Below are 24,234 nucleotides of genomic sequence, written 5' to 3'. Positions count from 1 at the left end.
AATTTTTTAGAGATGCTTGTGTTAACTGTGTAAGCTTCGAGGTCAGGCAGAAAAGGACATCTGTAGATACTGGTCTTGAATGAATGATCGTTTTGACCCTATATTTCAAGTAAGTAAAAATAATGCGGATGGAGAGTAGGCACATGGCAACTGTTTTCATGGGATTTATTTGGTTGTTTTTTAAGAAGCTGCCGATCGCCTCCCGCCCAATCCAGTGCCCGTAGGCTCTGCTTTGTCCTTTTCTTCCGTGACAACCTAAGACGCAGAAGGTCACGAGGAGCTTGAGATTCAGTTTATTTTGAGTCCTGCTGGTGAAGGGTATGATGTGGGTGTATACGACGTTCTAAAAATAAAATGCTGAGGAACAAGTGGCGTGTGGAGGTTCGAATGCTCCCAGCCTGGGAGCCCGAAATGGGCTCTGGGGCTTCACAGACTCCCCAGTGGCTCTGCGGGTGGCAAGGCACCCCCTCGCACCGCCCCTCCACACCGCTCCCTGCTTCCCCTTCCTGTCTTCCTCATCTCGACCTGGAGATGCTATCCGAGAGTGTCCGTGGTTCCGAAGGGCCGTACTTTAAAGCAGGTGATTCACAGCACAGGCCCCCCTCCGTGGCTGCTCTGGGGCATCGCTGTTCCCACTTACTAGGTGGCTCTTTTTTTATATTCTCACTTAAGCTGATGATGCTGAGAACGTCTCCATGGGTAAAAAGAAGTGCATATTTTAGTAGAGAATAAGGTCAAGTCCTGAGTTAGCAAGTATTTCTGTTGCTTTTCTTAAAACTGTTTATGCTAGCTGGTCTCACGGTTACCACGGTAAATAGGAAAAGGTCCTTTCACATTTCATTGTGGCTAGCTTTTCTTTAATAGCACAACCCTTTGTTCAAAGTGACTGCAACAGTAATACGAAGTCTATGACTACTCGTGTGAGGTCCTTCCATTATATTCTCTAGTAAACGAACAAGAAAATGGGATGTCTTATTTCAAGTAACTAGTATTTTCAAATCTCTTCAGTAATTTTATGACTTCCTCAGAAGACCTATACTTATTAGTTCAGTATTATTAATTCACTTGTCTAAAGAGCTCTTTGCCTTACTTTATATTGTACTTTTTTATACTTTCAAATTACGTATTAACCTGAGTTAATAAGAACTTTTTTCTTTGATTACTCTATGTGGTCTTCATTATGTAAATAAGCTTTTAAGAATGCTCATGGTAAAATACACTTCTCAAATGTCTGTATAAAGCTAGCTATGGTTCCTCCTTGTAAAACAGTCTCCTGTAGTTCACTTGATATTTCCTTTTTCTCTCTAGGGTTTGTTTCCTTCTTTCTGCCTCTACAGCCCAGTGCTTGTGGGGTTAGCATTGTGTTCACCTAGGTGTCCTTTTAAGCGTTTTCTAACTAGTGACTTTTTGAGAGTGCATTTGCTTGTCTTATGACTGGCCCTTTTTTCTGATCCCCCTCTTTCATCGTCCTGCTGGTCCTAATATCTTTTATTTTTATTTTTATTTTTTTTCTAATATCTTTTAGGTAAAACACAAGCGACAGTAAAGAAAAGGGCACCAAAGTGAGAAGTAGGGTCGGTTCTGACTCCAGCTCTTCTAGAAGCTGAATATTTCTTTGCACATCAGTTTTCTCGCCTGTAGATGAGGAAGCTGATCTGGTGATCTGTAAACACCCTTAAATTCTCAAAATCAGTCATTATTTTATTTCTCTCTTTGATTTCTCTAATGCATCTCCCCCCCCCAAAAAAGAGGGCTTTCTTCTCTTTCATCTTTTTCTTGAATTAATATATATGTTTCTAAGTATTGATACTAAAATAGAAGACATGTGAAGTAGTATTTCATTGAAAAGAAATAAATGACATTAGCAGTGTATCCTCAAGATCATCTCTGTCTTATGAAGAAATATGCATGAAGCAAAAAAAAAAAAAAACTACAGCCAAGTTACAGAATATACAGTAAAATTTCAGTTAAGTTTTAGGAAAGAAAGGTCAGTAAGAAGAGGCAGTGTGGGATGCCTAGAGCAGTTGGTTAAGTACCTAAAGGATCTCAGCCTTAGAGCAGGAGTACATGTGGATCCGGGAGACATAGAGGCAGCCTGACCTTTTAGACAGGGTAGCAGGTGCAAAGATATCCACGTGGGACTGGGTATGGAAGGTGATGGCAGGGAGGCTTGTGCTGGGCAACATGAAAGATCTGGTTAGATGGGTAAGAGGGGGCTGGTCAGTAATCAGGGCCTGCACTTGAAGGGGAAGAGTCATGGTGAAGAGTAAGAAGTGTGTAAAAGACATTTGAAATTCCCAAGAATTAACCCAATAATTTTTCCCCTTTAGATTTTGCAATTACTTAGAAAAGTATAAGCACTATCTGAAAGTAAGATAACCATATGTTTCCCACATCGTTCTGATAATTAGGCAGAAGCCAGTCTGACGCTAGTTTCTTTACACTGTCGGGTTGCTTTTGCCTTTTGCTCAGTGAACGGGGGAGCTTGGTCTGGCGAACCTCCCAGGCGGAACAGCCATACTTTCAATTGTCGGATGCTGGTAAAACCTTTACCTGATTCAGAAGAGGAAGGTCATGAAAACCAGGAAGCACATCAGAAATATGAAACTATGCAGTGCTTTGCTGTCTCTCAACCAAAGTCCATCAAAGAAGAAGGAGAAGGTAGGGGCCGCATCTCTGGGATGTGCTACATCATGTACTCCTGTGCTACTTCTTTCACACCTAATAATCTGAAATTACAGGCCACACAAAGAACAATGTCGGGGCAGTTTCTTGGTTCTTTTCACCTACTTAATAATTGAATTTATCACAAAAATTGTGAACTCTTTAAAACAGCACGATCCAGTAGAACTTGCTGTGGTGATGGCAGTGTTACGTGTCTTCAGTGTCCAACACAGCCGCCACTAGTTACATGTGGCTACTGAGCATTTGAAATATCAGTAATGCAGTTGGGGGCCAAATTGTCTATTTTATTAAGTTTTCATTTAAGTAGCCCCATGTGGCCAGTAGCTACCCTGCTGGCGCACGTCCACTAGTGTTGAACCTCTTGGGGATCCTAGGCCCCTCTGAATGTCTACAGCAAGCTCCGAGCCACGCCCTAGAAAAACACACATGGTACAAATAACATCTTTCGTACACTTCCAAGGGATGAATGGATTTCATATGGTTTGTCTACGGACGCTGCGTCCAGGACAGGAGAGGATGGAGACGGGAGTGGGGATTGGGAGAAGGGTTCCAAACTGTAAGCTCATAGGCTCTTCCCTTTCAAGAGATGCTGGTGTAGTGTCCACCCGCTACGCCCTCCGAGCAAGCCACTCCACACCGCCGAGTGTCACTGTCTGTGACATGGGACAATGCTGAAGAGCGCATTCTGCGTGTGTAGCAGAAGGGGAAGAGCCGAGAACCATCAGTCAGTGGAAACACTGTGGGCTTTGTAATCAGGCAGGCCAGGCCCTAAATCAGCCGCTTGCCAGCTCTGACTCTGGGCAGCCTTCTCGACCTCTGAACATCCGTGTACTCCCTTAACCAGTGAAGTCAACAATTCCAGTATCACAGCGTAATAAGGCTTAAGTGAACATGCCTGAACCATGGTTGGCATTCAATACTAGATATTTAATCCTCTTTTAAAAAAATATGTAAGTAATTTTTAATTTCAATGTTATTGGAAAGGAAGTTAATAGAGCTGTCACAGATGATACATAGTTTTCAAAATGAAATTTTTACATAGATATGGAATGTCAAGCGATTTTATTCTCCTGTATGCAACAGAGTACGTGTTGCTAACACATCCATCTGTGATAATATTCTAAAGCCGTATTCTGCAGCTGAGCTGACTTATGATTTTGTGCTGTATATTTATCTAAACATCTTCGTACATTTAAAATCTGATTCCGAATGTTTCCACAGTGTAGCGTAAGAGTAGGGTTTCTGAGGCATGGTGCGCTCACATTCAAATCCTGGCTTCCCCAAAGTTTTGTGTGATGTTGGGCAAGTTACTGAAACTCCGTGCTTTGGATTCTCCTCTGTTAAATGGAGATAATGCTAGTACCTGCCTCATAGAGTTGTTAAGAGGATTAACTGAATCAGGAGCCTGTAAAGCAGCTGGAAGGGTGTCTGTCTCATAGTAAGTGCTCAAAAATTCAGCTTTTATTAATGTTGAGGACAAGGATTACATTTATTTTTGTGATACTCACTATTACTGGATATATTTAAAGAACTTCTTTCCCGAATTTAAAGGTGAACAATCATAAATCAGCGGCATAAGATATGAAGAGACTTTTTAAATCGACCTTTTCCCCAGCATGTTTGAAGTTGAAAGGGCTTGCAGTGTGCTCTGCATGTTACAAGATAAAACACATCCTCCCTGTTCTCCAGAAGTGAACACAGATACATAAAACAGTTGAAGTGGGGTAAGGAATAAATGCTTAGAGCTGTGTGAGAACCTAGCCATGGCCCAGACTCTGAACTTGGCACACACTGCATTTTCTAGGATTTGTTCTCCGAATCTGAGTCTAGACACTGTTTGTATACTTCATTTTAAATTGCATATTGCCACTGTAGGAGCGTTGACATGGTTGGGTAGCAGGTATATCTAGTTTTCCTGTGTCTTGGTGAACCTAGAGCTCGAGGAGCAGGCCCTTGACAGAGTATCAGCATTTAGTTTTCATCATTTGTGTGCTTGCCTTATGCATTCAGCTGGCTGCTACTATCAGCCAGTTAATAAGAAAGGCTTCCACTCTTTTCCACCGCTGGGGACATGGTTGCAGGTGGTGGACTCTAGTGTGGTGGATGTGCTTTTATCACGTGTGTCGTGTGGCTTCAGCGGTTTATCCTCAGCTCCCCGAGCTCATCCGCCCCCGGCTGCTTCCCACTTCAGGGGAGGAGCGGAGGTACATAGTGTTGCGTCGCTCTCTCCCTTATTGATCTACGAGGTTGTGCTGTCAGAAATGCATTTGATCTTGTCTGAAACACTAAAAAAGCCTGATACGATAACCATCAATGTATGTGATTGAAGATTTGCAGTCCTGCCTGATTTGTGTGGCCAGAAGAGTCCCCATGAAGGAGAGACCAGTTCTTCCCTCATCAGAAAGTTTCACTACTCGCCAAGATCTCCAAGGTAAATTCTCTTGCCAGAGAAATCCTAGAATACCTCCATGTTCGTAAATGCAAGGAATGGGTCTAGAAAATGATGAAGAAGCTGGTAGTAGTGGCTGCTGCTGGGGCAGAAGCGTGGAGGAGCTGGAGACGGGGGCGGGGTGGGGGACACTTCTTTTCACTGTCTACCCTTTTGGTCCGTGCACTTATGTGCTACCTATTCCAAATAAACAAATTTTTACCTTTTTAAGATGTACTTATTTCTGTAAAGAATAGATCAGTGCGTAGGTATAATGCTTGCTGTTATTTACTAGGCAAGATCACGTCCCTGGACACCAGCACCATGCGGGCAGCCATGAAGCCGGGCTGGGAGGACCTGGTGAGGAGGTGCATCCAGAAGTTCCACGCGCAGCACGAAGGGGAGTCTGTGTCTTATGCCAAGAGGCATCACCATGAAGGTAACCGTCTCTACGCGGTACTTTTCTCGAAGTTCGTCTTGCTAAATTACTGCTTTTTTATGAGAGCTCTCTTGGAAACCGTGATCCCTGAATCCACCTCCGGGGACCTGGATCTGGTGACTCTTTGGGTTCATACGTACTTGGCATCGTCTTGCCCAGAATTGTCGCCATCTGAAGGGAAATTGAATAGGAGAACCTGTAAGGCTAAGAGTGTGATGAAGGAAATCGAACTGGGCATGATAATCTCACAAAGACAGATGAAAGGAAAGGGAAAGAGATCATTGTCTCTGATGCTATGGCTTCTAGATGTGTAAAACAACGTACTGAGGTCCCCTGTAATAGCAAAAGAAATACCATCTGAATCGTAAGGACACTGTGGAAATAAGAATGAAAGGAAATTTGCAGGAGCAGGTGAATTCCTGTTAGAGGCGCCAGTGGGATGCCAAGCCCTCCTTCCAGATGACGACCACTGAAGACCGCCCAGATGTTTCTCGAAAGAGATGAAGTGACTTGTCTGAGGTCGCACAGTTAGTTAATAGGACACCTGGAACTGAACCCAAGACTCAGCCCTCCTTGAGCACCTGCCCTTTGCCTGGTGTTGCCCCTCTTTCTGTGAGCCCCTTGATCGCCACAGCCCACCTAGGAAGTGGGCGTTTGACTCTTGTGCTGTCAGTGGGGAGCTGACACAGGTGACATGGCCTCGGAAGCCTTCGGTTAGAAAGGCTCCTGTCAGCTCCTGGGACTTCCCTGGTGGCACAGTGGTTAAGACTCTACGCTCCCAATGCAGGGGGCCCGGGTTCGATCCCTGGTCAGGGAACTAGATCCCACATGCATGCCGCAACTAAGAGTTTGCATGCCACAACTAAGGAGCCCGTGTGCTGCAACTAAGGAGCCCATGGGCCGCAACTAAGCAGCCCACCTGCCACAACTAAGACCCAGTGCAACCAAATAAGTAAATAAATTTTTTTTTTTTTTTTTTTTTTTTTTTTTAAAGTGTCAGCTCCAGAGCTGGATCTGAGGCCCGTCTTGGCCATCACTTCACCACCGCGCTGCTCCCATGGTTCTTTCTGCAGCATCACTTTTTCTCAAGTACATTCTGGGTTTTTGTTAAGTTGGTGAGAACAAAGAAAAAATTCTTTTCTCTAGCAGGACTCCATGGGGGAGGGAGACACTCTTTTTTTTTTTTCCCGGTACGCGGGCCTCTCACTGCTGTGGCCTCTCCCGTTGCGGAGCACAGGCTCCGGACGCGCAGGCTCAGCGGCCACGGCTCACGGGCCCAGCTGCTCCGCGGCATGTGGGATCTTCCTGGACCAGGGCACGAACCCGTGTCCCCTGGATCGGCAGGCGGACTCTCACCCACTGTGCCACCAGGGAAGCCCAGGGAGACACTTTTTCCTTCTGGTCTTCTGACTCTCCTCTCGTGGACCCTGCATGTCCTGGCAGGGGCACTTGGTTATGGGCCTGGATTCTGTGGGGGCCATGCTGCCTGTGAGGGACAGGGGCCCTGTGCCTTATAACTCAGTTTGGCAAATCGTCTGCATTTTTGCAGAAAAAATTTGTAACTCATTACTGAAAATCAAGTTTTAGTTGGTCATCTTCCGTTTAACGTGCATCCATGACCTTGGCATTTACCAAGAGTGTTTGTATGTTTAAACTTTATGCTTTTAAGATTGATTATGAAAAAGTACAAGTCATGGTAAATGACCTCTCTCTCCATTCCCTTATTTTTCCCTCATCTTATTCATCCTGTTTATCTTCTTCATCCTTATTTCTTAGAAATAAATAAGCACATAATCCAACAGTTTGTGTCTTCCAGCATTTTTCTGTAAGTGGGAAAGAGTAAGAGGAAATAAAGATGCTACATTTGACAGAAATCAATAAGTAACCTGCCATTCCACTAGATCTGGTTTAAAATAAAAAGAATAGTAACAAAGAATATGAAATCTCCATCAGCAGCCGTGTTCAGTGTCCTTGGGCCCTGAGTAGCAATGTCCCACATTTAATCCTGTGGCTTCATGATTCCTTAGAAAAGGGTTTACCCAGATGTACTAGGCACTATGCTAGGTTTAAACAGATGGGACCCACTGCAAGGAAACTCCGCAGTGTATAAAATACATTTCATCCAAATGTGTGAAATAGGTCAGATTGACGGTAATCATTTGCATTGAATAAAAATTTGCTGGAAGGCTTTGTTTACGTGGAGGAGCTTCCTGCATGCGTTCAGGGGCTTGCTGACACGAATCTACTCAGCAGAGGTGTTTGCTATAGACCAAATGGAGATGGAAAATCCTGAGGGATCACAGTCAAGGTCAGATAAAATTCTGAAATTATAAGCCATCGGAAATATGGGTCCTATTATAAAAATGGTATTTATGCCACCTTTTAGTGGCATACTTAGTGTACAAAGCAAGGTACGTGTATGTACAGTAATTCCTTTCCAGTACTGCCACTTCAGAGTAATCATGCAGCAGTTGGTGGCAGAAAGTAATACCTAAATACTGCATGTCCCTAAATACCTGGAACTGCAGGGGTGTTCGTCAGGGAAATTGCTCAAAGTGAAATTTTACCAAAAAATCTGAATCCACATTGTGTGTCAGCACCTACCTCTGTCTGTCTGTCTGTCTGTCTCTCTCTCTCTCTCTCTTTCTCTCTCTGTCTCTCGTGGTAGTTTTGTGGAATGATGAATGTGCTTGGCCGCTTTGGGACTAACTAGTCAGCCCGCAAAGTTTGTGCTGAGGATTATGTGGTAGAAAATGGTAGTCTTCTTACGGTGGTTTAGATAAAGTGGTTTCGAAGGTAACTAAACTGTACGGCTCCTTGTCTTCTGAATTGAAGTGTTCTTTTTTAATATGCAGTATTTGACAGTTTTAAAATACAGTTGTTTTAAAGATAAATCTGAAACTTTAAGGAAAATTATTTTAACCTAGTGTTATATTTTCTGCTCTAGTCTTGAAAATGGAAACGCCTGACTCTTCATCCAGACATTAAACCAATTCCATGTCACTAAGATTTGTACTTTTATTATTTCAGTTTTCTATTTAGCCTTTTTTTCTCTGAAAGGATTCCTGTGATTGTTTATCTTTTACTTCCTGTTATCCTGACCACAGAAATAATACTTCTTACACACCGAGAAACAGAATTGGGGAGTAGTAGTGTGAGATAATGGAGTAAACAGTACGTAACTTCAAGATGAATATTCGGAGAATATATTCAATGGCATAAGTTTTACTGTAACGTTTACTACTGTATTAGTTTGAAGAGAAATTAAAGGCAAATTGTACCCTGTAGAGGTATCATGTTTATGCATTGCATTGTTTCCTGACATTTTAGACAAATCATTGTAAAGCTTGTTTTGAGCTAATAAATTGTTTACACTCTGTTTTGCCACGATACTGCAGATTTTTAAAAGAACGTAGTTTAAGGGTCCAAGCTTCATTTGCGGGGTGGGGGGGGGAAGAAACAGTATATTGAATTTATCGGTACTTTGAATGAAAGATAAACGTGCTTTTAAAAATGTATAATGTTCTAATGTCATGAAATATTACTTACAACTCTGTTTAACCTGCTGGTAGGAAAATAATACACTTAACGAAGTTTATTACTGTTATTATGTCTTGTCCGGCCCTCACCTTCTGATTTTGTTTCTAAACGTGCGTTCTGCTTCCTTGCTTGCCTGCAGTGCTGAGACAGGGATTGGCATTCAGTCAGATCTATCGTTTTTCCTTGTCCGACGGCACTCTCGTGGCTGCACAAACGAAGAGCAAGCTCATCCGTTCTCAGACTACTAACGAACCTCAGCTTGTGATATCTTTACATATGCTGCACAGGTAAGCCTTGTCCTGAGACACCACCTGCCCTTCCCAAGTCAGGAGGAAAGGTTCCAAAAGCAGGAAGTCATCCCAGAGCTTGTCAGGTTTGGTAGACATTTCTGTTGACCAACCCCAGGCGTGTAAAATATAAATTAAGTTAAAATTAAATTGTCATTAACTGTTGGCTAAAAGACAACTCCCAATACTGAAATTCAAAGTAGGGCTACACTTTGAATTTTAGCCTTAATATTAGTGAATTTTATTTTATTTTATTTTATTTAGGCCGTGCCACGTGGCTTGTGGGATCTTAGTTCCCCAACCAGGGATCGAACCTGGGCCCTCGGCAGTGAGACCGTAGAGTCCTAACCACTGGACTGCCAGGGAATTCCCAGTACTAGTGAATCTTAACACCCAGCTGGAAGGACACAGACTAGCACTCACTTTGCTCTGACATGACTGACTGCCTGTTACATCAGAGAAGAAAATTGATCATTTCCCAGCAGTGATACATGCAGGGCAGGAATATAGAATGACTTCTGCTCCTGTGTGTTTAAATCTAAAACTTTCAAATATACATATACTTAGAAGGAATACTTTAGATTATTATTCTCAGGTTTAAATTAACTTTTTGACATTAGACTTTAAATTGAAGGGTAGTGAACATTTCCATAAAAAATAAAAGTAAGGAAACTTGAATGTTGATTTTAAAGTAAGCGTCATAACCATATAATTTCAGAGCACAAATTTAGGAAAATGATTGTATTTCAAGTTATGTAAATATTTACGTGTGTGCTATGTAAAACTTTATGAGGTACTATCAGCAGATATCTAAAGTTGCTCTGGAGTTCTCTTTTGTTACATTTCTCAATTATTTTCTTATTGCGAATTAAAAAAATCAAGCAGCCCTGTTTGCCAACTGTTAATAAATCCGACCTCAAACTGAAACAATTTGAAAGTGATTACAGATGTGCCACATTTCACCCCCCTGACTGAAAGCTGGTGTTTGACAATTTGTGAAACCTGTTTTGTTTGGATTTGTGAACACGCTTGGTAACTCACGAGTGACTGCCAAGCTGTAAATTAAAGCTCATAGGGCTTGGAAAATCATCCAGCTCAGCAAACCTGCTTTGAGACCAGGAGCGGAGTAGGGTTGCCTGCGAGTTGGGGAATGAGATCACAGACTCGGGACGATCTGCAGTTCCTTCCGTGTGGCTGAGAGGCTGTTGCTTTGCCTTCCAGGGGGACCCAGGCGGGGGATCTGTTAGACAGGTAATCTAATTCTAAACAGTTTTGGTAACTTTATTGGCTCTAAAACTTGCAAAGTTTCGAAGAGTTAGGGGCAAGTTTTTTTCCCTCTTAGTTTACTCTTCATCTTGAGCCAAGTAGCACACATCATGCTCCAGGGTCACAGATGGGTCTGTTGTTAGGAATCGTAATCTGGCAGATAACGGAAGGCAGCTATACTTGTTTGGGTCGTTTCTTTCAGACAGTACAAGCTCTCAGTTATTCGTGATAACGTACCGTTCAATGAGAAAGGTATGTTATGTAATTGGAAGCCCGCTAATGTCCTGTCTAGCAACTATGCTTTCAGTATGGTAGTAGTCAAATTTAAACACAACTTCCTCTGTAGAACCACAGACGTCTTAATGAGTGGACTGAAAAACACCCCTCTTGGTCCAAAGCACTGCGTGTTCATTCTTGCCCGTAATTGCAGATTGTTTCATCAAAGTATTATCCTTTCCTTCCATGTCGTTCGTTCTTTTAAAGAAATGAGGCGATCTCATTTTCGAAAATTAATAACAACTTGCTCAGTATCTTCCCCTTTATCTTATATTTCTTTCCTCACCCTACAGAGAGCAGAATGTGTGTGTAATGAATCCGGATCTGACTGGACAAGCGATGGGGAAGCCATTGAATCCAATTAGCTCTAGCAGCCCTGCCCATCAGGCCATGTGCAGTGGGAACCCAGGTCAGGACATGACCCTAAGTAGCAATATAAATTTCCCCATGAACGGCCCAAAGGAACAAATGGGCATGCCCATGGGCAGGTTTGGTGGTTCCGGGGGAATGAACCACGTGTCGAGCATGCAGGCAACCACTCCTCAGGGTAGTAACTATGCACTCAAAATGAACAGCCCCTCACAAAGCAGCCCGGGCCTGAATCCAGGACAGCCCAGCTCCATGCTCTCACCGAGGCATCGCATGAGCCCTGGGGTGGCCGGAAGCCCTCGAATCCCCCCCAGTCAGTTTTCCCCCGCAGGAAGCTTGCATTCCCCCGTGGGAGTTTGCAGCAGCACAGGAAATAGCCATAGCTACACCAACAGTTCCCTCAACGCGCTGCAGGCCCTCAGCGAGGGGCACGGAGTCTCACTGGGGTCGTCGCTGGCTTCACCGGACCTCAAAATGGGCAACTTGCAAAACTCCCCGGTGAATATGAATCCTCCCCCGCTCAGCAAGATGGGAAGCTTAGACTCCAAAGACTGTTTCGGACTTTACGGGGAGCCCTCGGAAGGTCCAGCCGGGCCAGCAGAGAGCAGCTGCCACCCGGGGGAGCAGAAGGATGCCAGCGAGGCCGGCCTGCCCCAGGCCGGGAGCGGCGAGAGGCCTGACGGGCAGGGCAGACTGCATGACGGCAAGGGGCAGACCAAACTCCTGCAGCTGCTAACCACCAAATCCGACCAGATGGAGCCTTCGCCCTTGCCTGGCGCTCTGTCGGACACCAACAAGGACTCCACAGGCAGCTTGCCTGGCTCTGGGTCGACGCACGGAACCTCGCTCAAGGAGAAGCATAAGATTTTGCACAGACTCCTGCAGGACAGCAGTTCCCCCGTGGACTTGGCGAAGCTGACAGCGGAAGCCACGGGCAAAGAGCTGAACCAGGAGGCCAGCAGCACAGCTCCTGGGTCCGAGGTGACTATTAAGCAGGAGCCAGTGAGCCCCAAGAAGAAAGAGAATGCACTGCTTCGCTACCTGCTCGATAAGGATGATACTAAAGATATCGGTTTACCAGAAATCACCCCCAAACTGGAGCGACTGGACAGTAAGACAGACCCTGCCAGTAACACGAAATTAATCACTATGAAAACTGAGAAGGAGGAGATGAGCTTTGAGCCCAGTGACCAGGTAAGGTTTGTCATGTGTCCCCCCAAGTGTACTGATCCACAGCCATCAGGGATTTCTCCACAGGGGCCTTCTGAGGCCTCGGGTGACTGGATAAAAATAAGTCTTCTCCTTTGTTCTTGCCTTGAAACAGAGTTAATTCTCACTGAGGCCGCGTGTTCCAAACACTCTGTCTAGCAAAGGGTGACGTCGCTATAGAGCTGACTTTTACCTTGTAAAGGGTCGAGTGGTGGTATTTCAGGCTTTGCAGGCCACACACTGTCTGCCACAGCTATTTAGTTCCACCCCTGGCTTGCAGACACAGCCCTAGGCACTACACAGGAACAAACGAGCGTGCTGTGTTTCAGTCAAACTGATATTTGAATTTTATACAATTTTTGCGTGTCACAAGATCCTCTTCTTCTTTCGATTTTTTTTTTCAATTATTAGAAAATGTAAGTCCATTCTTAGTGCATGGGCCATACAAAAACAGGTGGTGGGCAGGATTTAGCCCGCAGGCCAGCTGGGGTTTGCTGACCCCTGTTATTAGAACATACCTAAATTGGAGATAATCACTTCCTCAAAAGTGGGCTTTGTCAGGACAGACTTAATTATTTTTTACTCACCTTTCCCTTTTTAAGAGCAGAGTCTGACTGGTTTCCAGACTCAGTGAAGATCATTCTACCTCTCTTTATTCTCAATCATGACTTCTGCTTAACGCTAAAGAATTTCTTAGACCATCGGCATAGAAAGTATTTAAGGGAAATGGAGAGTAGAGGGGAGGTAAAGTTGGCCTTGATGTTGGTAGAGCGGAACCATCAAATATAAGTGCAAAACTGAAATAATAGGTTGCGTTATCTGTTGTTCTTACGTGAAAAATTAATTTCCTGAGAAAATCAAGGATAGCTAAAGTGATATTCAGAGTCATTCTTGATGACTCTCTGAGGTAGTGACATCACAGAGGGAAAATGCAAACTGTTTAAAATTTTCCTATTTAAAAAAAAAATGATTTATTGCTGACAATAATGACTTGGCATAAAGGGTTTTCTGGGGAATCAACGACCGGTGGGGTAAAGATCCAGGACTTCATGAACCATGCCATCCCTGAGCGCCGCCGTAAGTCGTGATGGGTTAAGAAGTGCAGAAGCTGCGCAGGCCTCTCTACTGAAAATGGTTCACTGATATGGCCTTGAAACTTGTTTTACAAGTGGACATTTTAGGTGTCGCTGTCTTCAGGGACAAGGTGTGCATGGGGAGACGAGAGAGGAGCACCCCTGGCCGTCACCTTGAACCTCCCGGGTGGAGGCTGACCCAGCAGCAGCTCTGGGGTGGAGAGCACAGGCTGGGGGCGGGTGCCGAGGCCAAGCACAGCCGGCCTCCTTCCAGGTCCTGAGCACGCAGCTTCCTGTCTGTCTTTCACTTTGATGTCTGGACAGCTGCTACCATTCCTTGTGCCCTTCGTGAGGGAAACAGCGTAATTGTGTAAACACCTTTGGTGAGGATGAATCCTTAAACTTAGGTGTTAGTCCTGAGTTCTCTACACCAGCTACTCTGTGATGCTGTAAGATCATTGCATGGGGGGACCCGGGGGCTCAGGGGAAAGTTAATAACAATATCTTGGATAAAGTGTAGTGTAAAAGCATATTGACAGCTGTAGATGTTTTAATCTTTTGAGGTTTACTAGATTAGAATACGCAGAGCTAGTGGCAGCTCAGAGTGGCAGGCAGAGATACTGTCACTCAGGTCTCTTGACACATGCTAGAGGGCAAGATGGTGACTCATGAGGTCCCCCTTGGCTTAGTGGCTAAGTGGCCGGTCCCCTGCTCCATAAACAGAATTTATTTCTATCCCAGGCCTGAGGCCCTAGGGACTTAGAGGGTCAGGGAAGGAGGGCGCTGTTTGGCATTTCTGTATTTACCTATGTGATTACACTAACTTCATACAAGAAACTGACAAAGAAGAAGTTCTGTTTGTTTTTTTAAAGTCCTTGAGTCACTTGCAGGTTTCTAATTGGTATTTAAAAGAATGTTTTTTCTGATCAACATTATCTTACTTTGGGAACTTAAAGCACAGAGTGTTATCAGCACAAACCTGTCATTTTGGGTGGACACACACACACACACACACACACACACACTCACACTCACCCTCACCCTCACCCATACACACAGTATTTTTTTCTTAATGAAACCCAGTTCCTGGTTTTACCCTCCATCTATTCCCATTTTAAAACTCCACCAAAAAAATAGTGCTTCAGAGCAATTTTAACATCAAAAACATTGCAGCTTGAAAAGAAAGGTTACCACAGGAAGTATGCATTACCTAAATTTAGATCAAAGTTAGAATGACTGACTTTAAGAAGAAAAAAGAAACAGGGATTCTTTCACTTCCCACACTCCTTCACTTTTCCCAAATACAGGTTGATTGTATCTCCTACTGACTTCTGTACAAATTTATCAAAGGTTTTTCTTTCACTTCAGGGGAACACAACACATTTTTATTCAGTAAGTTAAACTGTTAGCGAGCCTGAATTGCACAGTTGACTGTCTTGTTATTTTGACTCAGAAAAGAGCCATTATCCGAGTGTGTGTTTAACCTATCACTAACTTATTAAGGGCAGGAAGTACTTCGATGGTGCCATTATACCTAAAATAGCATTCTTCACTTGGTAGAGTATTTAAACAACATTTGTTTCTACAGTGTTTCATAACCAACAGGAAACAATGACAGAAAAATTTCCGATATGTTCACTGACTTTTAAGTTATATACTTGTTTACACAATGGAGCATGTGTAAATGATACTAACTAAATGGTACTCTTTTGCTCTTTCTTAATGCTGCTGGGCCACTTATGATGAGGGTTTAGAAATAGTCTATAAAGAATTTCTTCTTGTTATTTGGCTCCATTAGAAAAGCAAACCATATTTTAAACTCTTAGTGTCCTGAAAATTTCCCTCCAACTGTGGTAGAATTGTGTTGCCATTTTTTAAAGCAATTTTATGTTAGGCAAATGTGGTGAAATAACAGTTTGTAAAAAAATTTTTGAAACACTTTTGTAGTTTATTAGAACACATGTATTAAAATACATGTGTTCTTTATATTTCCTTCAGAAAACAAATTGATTTGACACATGAAAAATTCATAAAACCAGAAAAAAATGCAGAAATCAAGTCCAATTTTCATTTTGTAGAACTTTTACAAAAATCTTTCTGACTCATTTTCTGCCTGAAATAGTTTAAACCAACTCTTCAAATTGATGTGGCTAATTTGAGCATTCGAAGAGATGCCTAAGCAAAACTTCGAAGTATCTTGGCAAAGCGTTTTCAAGGAAGGCATTAATCTTTTTGTTTTGTGAAGAAATCATGCCTGAGAAAGGAACTAGAAGAACTTTTGATGAGAATGAAAGCTTACTTAGGGGGCAGAAATGTTTGATCCGAAACTTCATGTGATCAAATGCACCCCTTCCAGGACTTACATGACTACAGAAGAAAATGCCCGTAGTCGTCAAATTTTATTCCTAGGCAGCCAAAGGTGTAGAGATGTTCTCCTTGAAAAAGAACATTTCAAGTAAAGTTGAGACAGTTAGATTAATTTAAATGCATACTCCAAATACTGACAAGAAATAAACACAAGCAAAGCAATATTACCTCTAGTGGGGAAATTTTCATAATGCGTTTTTCTGATGGTAAGCTGAATGAATTCATATACTATAGTATCCATAGTTAAGGTTCTCCAAAGAACCAGTTCCTTCTGAATATAGCGCCAAGAAGTCCCTGCATGACTTTCTTAAGACAAATAAGTGTTTTAGTTACTTGTCAAAGCTAGACTGAAACACAGTTGAATTTGATCAGCTCTTAGAAATGGCAAAGATTAAAATTAGAAAATCAGTTTTAATATATGCTTTTTAAAAATAAAAATCAAGGAAAATCATGGATTTTAAATTATGTAATTATTTGAAATAAAGAACCAATAAATAGGTTTAAACCGTCCAAATATATTGTTTTATATAGCTATGTATATATATAGAGAGAGAGATTAACCTTAGACTTATTTTAAACTCATCATATTCGACACAAGAGTAGATCACAAAGGAAGAATCATGAATCCTATCATTAGAACTCTTTGAAACTATGATGGTTATTTTTCTGTTCAAGATGGTTTAAAGTATCATTTTATTTGTGTGAAAAGAATAAAGGTAAAAAGGAAAGGTGAGAGTCTGGACCCAGACTATTCATCTATATTGTAAAAGCTTTCTTTTACACATGTCTGTGATTGGGAGCAATTACAAGAGCATCCATTGAGGAAAATAATATACTTTATTTTTATTATCGTTTATATGAACCTATTTATTTGGGCCGTCTCTCATTCAAGGCATCTGCAAAGCTTTCTCAAGAAGTAGCTTATTGGGCTTCCCTGGTGGCGCAGTGGTTGAGAGTCCACCTGCCGATGCAGGGGACACGGGTTCGTGCCCCGGTCTGGGAGGATCCCACGTGCCGCGGAGCGGCTGGGCCCGTGAGCCATGGCCGCTGAGCCTGCGCATCCAGAGCCTGTGCTCCGCTGCGGGAGAGACCACAACAGTGAGAGGCCCACGTAGCGCAAAAAAAAAAAAAGAAGTAGCTTATTACTTATTACGGCCCACCCTCTCACCCCTTCATAAACAATGAATTTTAAAATACTCTACGCAAGGCAGCATTACTGTAGTAGGGAAACCTGGTTTCCTAGGATAGCAGTAAACTTCACAGTTTATTAGAACCTCTTAATACCTCTGTAGCTGTTTTCATGATACAACCATAAGGATATTTATCCAACTTTTTTTTTTAAAATAAATTTATTTATTTTTGGCCACGCTGGGTGTTTGTTGCTGTGCGTGGGCTTTCTCTAGTTGTGGCGAGCGGGGGCTACTCTTCGTTACGGTGCGCGGGCTTCTCATTGCAGTGGCTTCTCTTGTTGCGGAGCACCAGCTCTAGGCGCACGGGCTTCAGTAGTTGTGGCTCGCGGGCTCTAGAGCACAGGCTCAGTAGTTGTGGCACACGGGCTTAGTTGCTCCGCGGCATGTGGGATCTTCCTGGACCAGGGCTCGAACCCGTGTCCCCTGCATTGGCAGGCGGATTCTTAACCACTGCGCCACCAGGGAAGTGTCCCTATCCATCTTTATGAAACTTTTTTCTGAGAAATTATAGAAATGATAGGAATTTCTATGAGAAATTGAGCTGATTCTGGGAAATGTTTTAAATTACCGGTTAAAGTAGTTGAGGGAACTCATCGGGTTGACTGAGTGTCCATTGCTATGTTCCAGGCACTGTCCTCAGAGGGTGATAAGTGCTTATTACACTGATGTTTGTATCTTACGTATTCAGCAAAACATGATAACGATAGCTTTCCAACGGAGTCACTTTACTCATGTTTAACTTACCCAAAATTGTCCATACACATTTAGAAGAAGAAAAAAGAAAAGGAGAGATAGCTATTAAATGGTTAGGTCACGTGAGCAGTTTTGCCCACCGTTCAAGAGACTTAACTGGGTTTTGGTTCCCTTGAAGCTCCAGTAGTGTGGAAACGTAGCTACAGGCTTTTTCAGTGCGGAATGGCCCCCCGCGTAAACTTCGTCATTTCGGACTCAGCCAGAGAAGCAGTAATGTGCTTTCACTCTGGAGGGAAAACTGGCTGTGTTGCCCTTGGTGGAGGGGACATACAATAAGGTTCCTTCCCGAGCCGTCCTAAGGATCATTTTGTCTGTGTCTGTCTATACTTTAGGATGCTAACTTTGGAACCTAACCCTTACCTAAGATGTAGCTCTCCCAAGTTTGATCCCTCCCTCTTTTGTTAGAAACGGGTGACTAAACTAACTAGAAAATGGTCTTGTAATTACTCAAACAGTGCATTAGGAATTCCCTGGAAAATGGATCTCCAAGTTCTCACTAAGCTAGTTGACTCTGAACAAAGAATCCAATAAAATATCACTTCATTGTATCCTTCCTAACTTGAGAAATTATGTCCAGTAAAAAGACTTCCTGTATAGATTTACATTTGCCATAAATTGCAAAAACCTTAGTAAATGCAGCTTCTAGTGTATAGAATAAAACTGTAAGCCATTCTGCTTTAAGTATACCTCCTGTCAGATGTAAATGCTTTCATTTGAATTGCCAGTGTAGACAGAAGGGTCAGTCACATGGTCATGGATTCAAAGTCCATCCAGTGACTTTGGGGAAGTTGCCTAACTTGTGTTTTTCCACCTGCACATCAGAAGAATCATTCTTACCACTCTCTTCACTAGAAAGTAATCCTGGGAGTTAACTTAGCCATTTTCTTATGTGGTTGGCACGGTCTGATTTTAAATACTTGGCACACAGATAGGTTCTACTTAAACGAATATAAATTCAGTTGAGCTCTCTTGGAAGAAAAGCACTAGGTGTGAAATAGTGGTGATATGTACCTTATTATTTTAATGTTGGTAGTTGAAAGGAAATTATTTTAATAAAGGGGAAAGCTGTAAGAAATATTTTTATGGCTTCTGTAAAGTCAAATTAATAGCTGCTGTGTTTTCATCCTGCTTCCCTGCATTTGTCACCAAAGCTGGTGAGTGACTGAGAAAGCCAGTGTCATTCGAAACTGAAAGCGTAAGCAGGAAAAAAACACCACTCAAATGGAAAAGACAGGGCTGAGCTGTTCATGGTTACTTCAGGCTCCTCGTGCGTTTCACTCCTTGCTCTTAAAAAAAAAAGAAAGAAAGAAAAACAAAGTTCTAAAAGGAAATGACCATTTACTAAATACTGATTTCATGTAAATTTGGATCATATTTTCCACCAGTTTTTTGTTGTTGTTATTTCGTCAGGAGAGTTAACCACAAAACCTAGGCCTGGACTGTAAGTCATAGTACACCCATGGTTAATTAGAAATACACATACTCATAATTAATTGAATTATTCGCATAAAATAAAGGGGAATTTATAAATTGCCAGTGAATCACAGTGCTGGAAGAGAGCTGTCTTTCTAATTGAGGCATCTCTCTTTTCACAGATGAGGAAACTGAGGAGCAAGAGATTAAATTATTTGTCCTTTGTTGATTTAATTTTTTTTAAAGATGATCAGTTAACTGTTAGGCCTGAGGTTCGCATGTGTCTGCGTCTCTTGTTTGGCTCTGGTGCCTTATACCGGTTAGGTCTGTAATTGCAAACCGGGCCTGTGGCGCCCACTCTTCGCGTGGGACTGGATAAACCCTTCTGTTTGTTAACCGCAGCCTGGCAGTGAGCTGGACAACTTGGAGGAGATTTTGGATGATTTGCAGAATAGTCAATTACCACAGCTTTTCCCAGACACGAGGCCAGGCGCCCCTGCTGGATCAGTTGACAAGCAAGCCATCATCAATGACCTCATGCAACTCACAGCCGAGAGCAGCCCTGTTACACCTGTTGGAGCCCAGAAAACAGCATTGCGAATTTCACAGAGCAGTGAGTATGAGATATTGATGGTTATGCCAAGAAATTCCCATGTTATCACCATCAGAAACAGGGGTTATTAAAATCTGACGCAAACAGCTTAGTCACTTCAAGGTTTTTATGGTCAGATAGCACCACCTACTGTCCCAGCCCTTCAAAACAGTATTCAGGGTGGATTCTAGTAAACATGGCCTTTTTTGCAGGCGCTTGTGGTTAATACAATCAACACGGAGCGAGACTGACCTGCATTGATAAAGTTCTTCGGGTGATTGTCATACTTCCCTTCATTTCAGTTACTGCCTTCATAAATGGAGCTTAAAATAGACTTTCTGTGTCTTAATATATGGCTGAATACTTAAAAGACAGAAACTTAGAAAGTTATGCTGACTTTTCAGGAATAATATCCTACTAAAAATTTTTTATCAAAATACTCATACATGAAAGGGCTACACACATTAAAAATATCTTGTCCTATCTCTTAGGAATCCTCATATAAATATCCATTTTACATGGAAATTTATCATATAAATGTTTTCTAAGTGCATCTTAAGTTTAATTAGTATGATATACAGCTGGAAGACCTTAGACTTTTATAAGTGACATTTTTTATCGCTTACTTTTAGTTTTTTAATTTTTTTAATTTATTTGGCCGCACTGTGCGGCTTGCAGGATCTCAGTTCCCTGTTCTTGGTTTTTTTTGGCCGCACCGTGCAGCATGCGGGATCTTAGTTCCCCGGCCAGGGATCGAACCTGTGCCCCCTGCAGTGGAAGTTCAGAGTCTTAACCACTGGACCACCAGGGAGTTCCCTATTTTATATTTTTGTAAGTTTAAGATGAGGTCTTTCTCCACCTTGAACACTTAAGTTTACAAACTTGATAGTTAGCCAAAGTTGTCCGATAGTTTTGAGCAGAAGAAAATATCTTTCCTGCGCTAGGGACATGATCTGTAGAAAGACAGAGAACCTCTTCAGTGTTAAATTGGTGAACAGAATGATTTGTCCCTCTTCAGATACAGTTTGACCCAAAGCTTAGCGTCTGTTCTCAAATCAGAAATGGCAACCATCAACCAAATCACAAAATATCCTTGATTAATAGATCTTTTCTCAAAGTGATTCGTGATCATTCTGAAAAGGGTAAAACAACACAGAGTTTTTGCTTGTTATCTGTCAAACGTGCCTACTTCTTAGGGAATGGAGGGTTGCTTATGGCCTATGAGAGATCACAAAGTCAGAGAGTTGAGAAGTGAGTAAGAAACACAGTAGCGGGTTTACGCGCATGACCCAGCGGAGTTAATAGAGGACTGCATGAAAACTCGTGGTTTCTCCTCTATCTGTACCTCCTGATGGTATTCAGACTACTGAATGGTAACCAGATACCTAAACCTGAGGAAGTCAGCTTAAGCATGTACATCATTTTCATTTAAACCCTAATTCTTCTAAATATTTTATTTCTGTTATTGATTGTTAAGAACGTTAACGTGTTTTAAATGTTCTATTTCATACTGTGTTTATATAATTCAGAGAAAATAAAGTCCTTGATATTATTTAATATATTAGCTCTATGAATTGTAATTTATAATATCTTTGTTCTTGTAGAAACATTGTTATCAAATCACTGGTTGTCTGTGTGATAGTATAGTGCACTGGTATAGTACTTACTGCACAATAAACTCTTGTGAACTAACCATAAGAATCCTTTCAAATATAAATGTATCTGGAATTTAAAGAAGCTATATTTAGAAGACTTAACAGGGCCCTAAAGCTTCAATACTAACTTCAGGTACCAGAGTTCACACATTTAAAGATTTTAACTTCCAATGAGAGTAGACATTTTTAACCTAATTCTATTCCTAGGAAAGTCCAATTAAAAAATGATAGTCTCATGTCCAAACCACACGTATCTGGGTTTGGTGCTGTATGCAGGAGATGTTTATGGCTTCACAGCTGTGACAAAGCAATATTGCTAAATTCAAATAATATATGAAAAAAAATATTAGTAGTTTCCTTAACAAATACAGTTGAATATTAGAAGTTAATATTGGGGAGAAAAATATGTGGTAAATAATAGACATGTTCTTTTTTTTCCTTTTACTTTTTTTTGTTTTGAAAGGTTGTCAGGAATTAAATTAGAGACTTGTTGATTAGATTGCAAGTCTGTGTTTTCGCGCCACATGTTTTTTTTTGTCTGTGAATTTGTCTTTTCTGTAGGCAGTTGGTCCCTGACATGCATATCTTTGTTATTTTACAAACGACATTTTCCCTGAACACTACTTCTGTTGCTATATTCCATTATCCTATATTAACCTTAAATTTTCATTTGTTTTCTCCTTAGCTTTTAATAACCCACGACCAGGGCAACTGGGCAGGTTATTGCCAAACCAGAATTTACCACTTGACATCACATTGCAAAGCCCAACTGGTGCTGGACCTTTCCCACCAATCAGAAACAATAGTCCCTACTCAGTGATACCTCAGCCAGGAATGATGGGTAATCAAGGGATGATAGGAAACCAAGGAAATTTAGGGAACAGTAGCACAGGTAAGGGCTCAAATGTGCTGTTAACTTTATCGGTGGGTTATTTAACTTAATGATGTATTCATCCACATCAAACTAGTAAAATTTTTCAAGTGAAGTTTTTTATGCTAGAAACTAACATTTGAATGTAACTAAATTCTGCAAATTTTCACTGCGAGCATGGTACATGAAACATCGGAAGGCATTCAAGTAAGCTGACCCTTTTGTTCTGTGATCATTGTTTTTACAAGGGTTCTAATCATTAATCCTATGGCATAGGCTTATTTCACTTCTACTCCAGTTACTATTCCAGACATTGTAGTGATATGTGTAAAATAATTTGGTGGTTGCTAGCTTGTCGTGATAATCTGCTGATAACCCCAGAATTTCCTGTTAGTTGATGACTTGTGTTGGACGAATTTCAGAATGAAGGTTTAAAATTCAACCAACCTTTTATACTCGCAACGATAGCAATTCTCATTCCAAAAAAAAAACATTAATTAAAAATAACGAACTTAAAAAAAAAAAAAAGAACGAACTTTACATAGTAGTATGCCTGGCCTAAGAGTAGCTGATCCAGGGGCTCCATTTTTAAAGATCTGTGAAGTTGCCTGTGATCTGGTTTGGCCCTTGACCTGCTGTAACTTAAGGTGTCTGCCAAGTTGCCCATGCATATTCCTAAGTGGTAGTCACCGTCATAGCAGCAACCGTACTTCCAAACCTCCACCCAGTTCAGGCTAGGAATCGCTGCTGCAGCATTGATTGCTATTACCACCACGTCCTGTACCCTATGGTATCTGTACCCTGTGGTATCCTGTACCCTTAGGATGCTAAGTTTTCTGATGGAGAACTGCTCACAGTTTACCGCTGGAGACAAAGGCATTGAAAGAAACAGGTATTATAAAAAGAACTTATATTCCTGGGTTTTAATTCTTGGTGTTTTTTTAGCTTAGTCTGTAACCTCTGTATACACATTGCCATTTAGATAGTTAACAGAAAATAAGAGTTCAATCTAAGTGTTGAAAAGATGGATTTCTTTTTTAACTTTCTGTTGCTGGTAAGCAATTCATGGGAAATGTGAAGAATGTTGTATTAAAATAGTTTATTCATTCAGCAAGTATTTATTAGGTGCCTACTATATGTGCCAGGCACTGACTACATCACTAATTTATTTATTTGCAGAAACAATGCCATATTAGTTTTACATTATTTTTACAATAAAGTATTGATTTATATAAGTAAAATATTGACTTATGTAAAATTCTGTAAGGGAAAAGGAGCCAATGATTTATGAAAGGTGGCCTCTTCTTACTGGAATACGAGAAGATCTGGGTTCTTGGAGGAACCTTTAGGAATTGGGGGATATACCTATATTCAAATCTGGGCAGCCTGGAGATGACTGACATCCAGGCTATGAAGATCATACAATGCCTGTGCTTTGTTTCAAAAAGAAAAATGAAAAAAACCTTAAGGAGACTACCCTGGTTACAACTGCATTAATATTTCGAATTATGGATTATTTTCCCTCCTGCTTTCTATAATCTTGTTATATTAATTAGATAATAGGGTTTTTTTTTTTTGATAATAGAGTTTTTGAAAGAGAAAATGCCTTTTCTCCCACATCTTTGTATAATTCAAACCTAGCCTTAAAACGGTTTTTAAAATATGTATTAACATAATATTGTTCTAACTTGTTCAGTCTATTTACCCTTAACTCTAAACCATCCTAATGTAGCACATTCTCATTTCACCAGTGAAAAACCATCCGCAATACATGTTCTCTCCATTTCTGAAATAATACCCTATTTTTTAGTTGTTTATCAT

General features: G+C 41.5%; 1 protein-coding gene across 18 annotated transcripts in view; it reads left to right on the top strand.

The window, feature by feature from the left end:
• The window catches only part of NCOA2 (nuclear receptor coactivator 2), a 272,679-nt gene that overhangs the window by 215,898 nt on the left and 32,547 nt on the right, over positions 1-24,234 (top strand). For 17 of the 18 annotated variants that reach the window (XM_004280587.4, XM_033407121.2, XM_033407122.2 and 14 more), the window contains 7 exons: positions 2,473-2,661; positions 5,015-5,116; positions 5,409-5,552; positions 9,232-9,379; positions 11,215-12,484; positions 19,698-19,908; positions 22,228-22,434. In XM_004280587.4, coding sequence (XP_004280635.1) covers positions 2,473-2,661; positions 5,015-5,116; positions 5,409-5,552; positions 9,232-9,379; positions 11,215-12,484; positions 19,698-19,908; positions 22,228-22,434 — 2,271 coding nt within the window. The remainder of the gene's footprint in view (positions 1-2,472; positions 2,662-5,014; positions 5,117-5,408; positions 5,553-9,231; positions 9,380-11,214; positions 12,485-19,697; positions 19,909-22,227; positions 22,435-24,234) is intronic. The other variant, XM_033407126.2, reaches the window with a different exon arrangement.

This window comes from Orcinus orca, chromosome 17 (genome assembly GCF_937001465.1).
Source record: "Orcinus orca chromosome 17, mOrcOrc1.1, whole genome shotgun sequence".
NCBI classification, from domain to species: domain Eukaryota; kingdom Metazoa; phylum Chordata; class Mammalia; order Artiodactyla; family Delphinidae; genus Orcinus; species Orcinus orca.
Note: the sequence above shows the minus strand (reverse complement) of the source record. Positions and strands in the feature narration are given on the sequence as shown.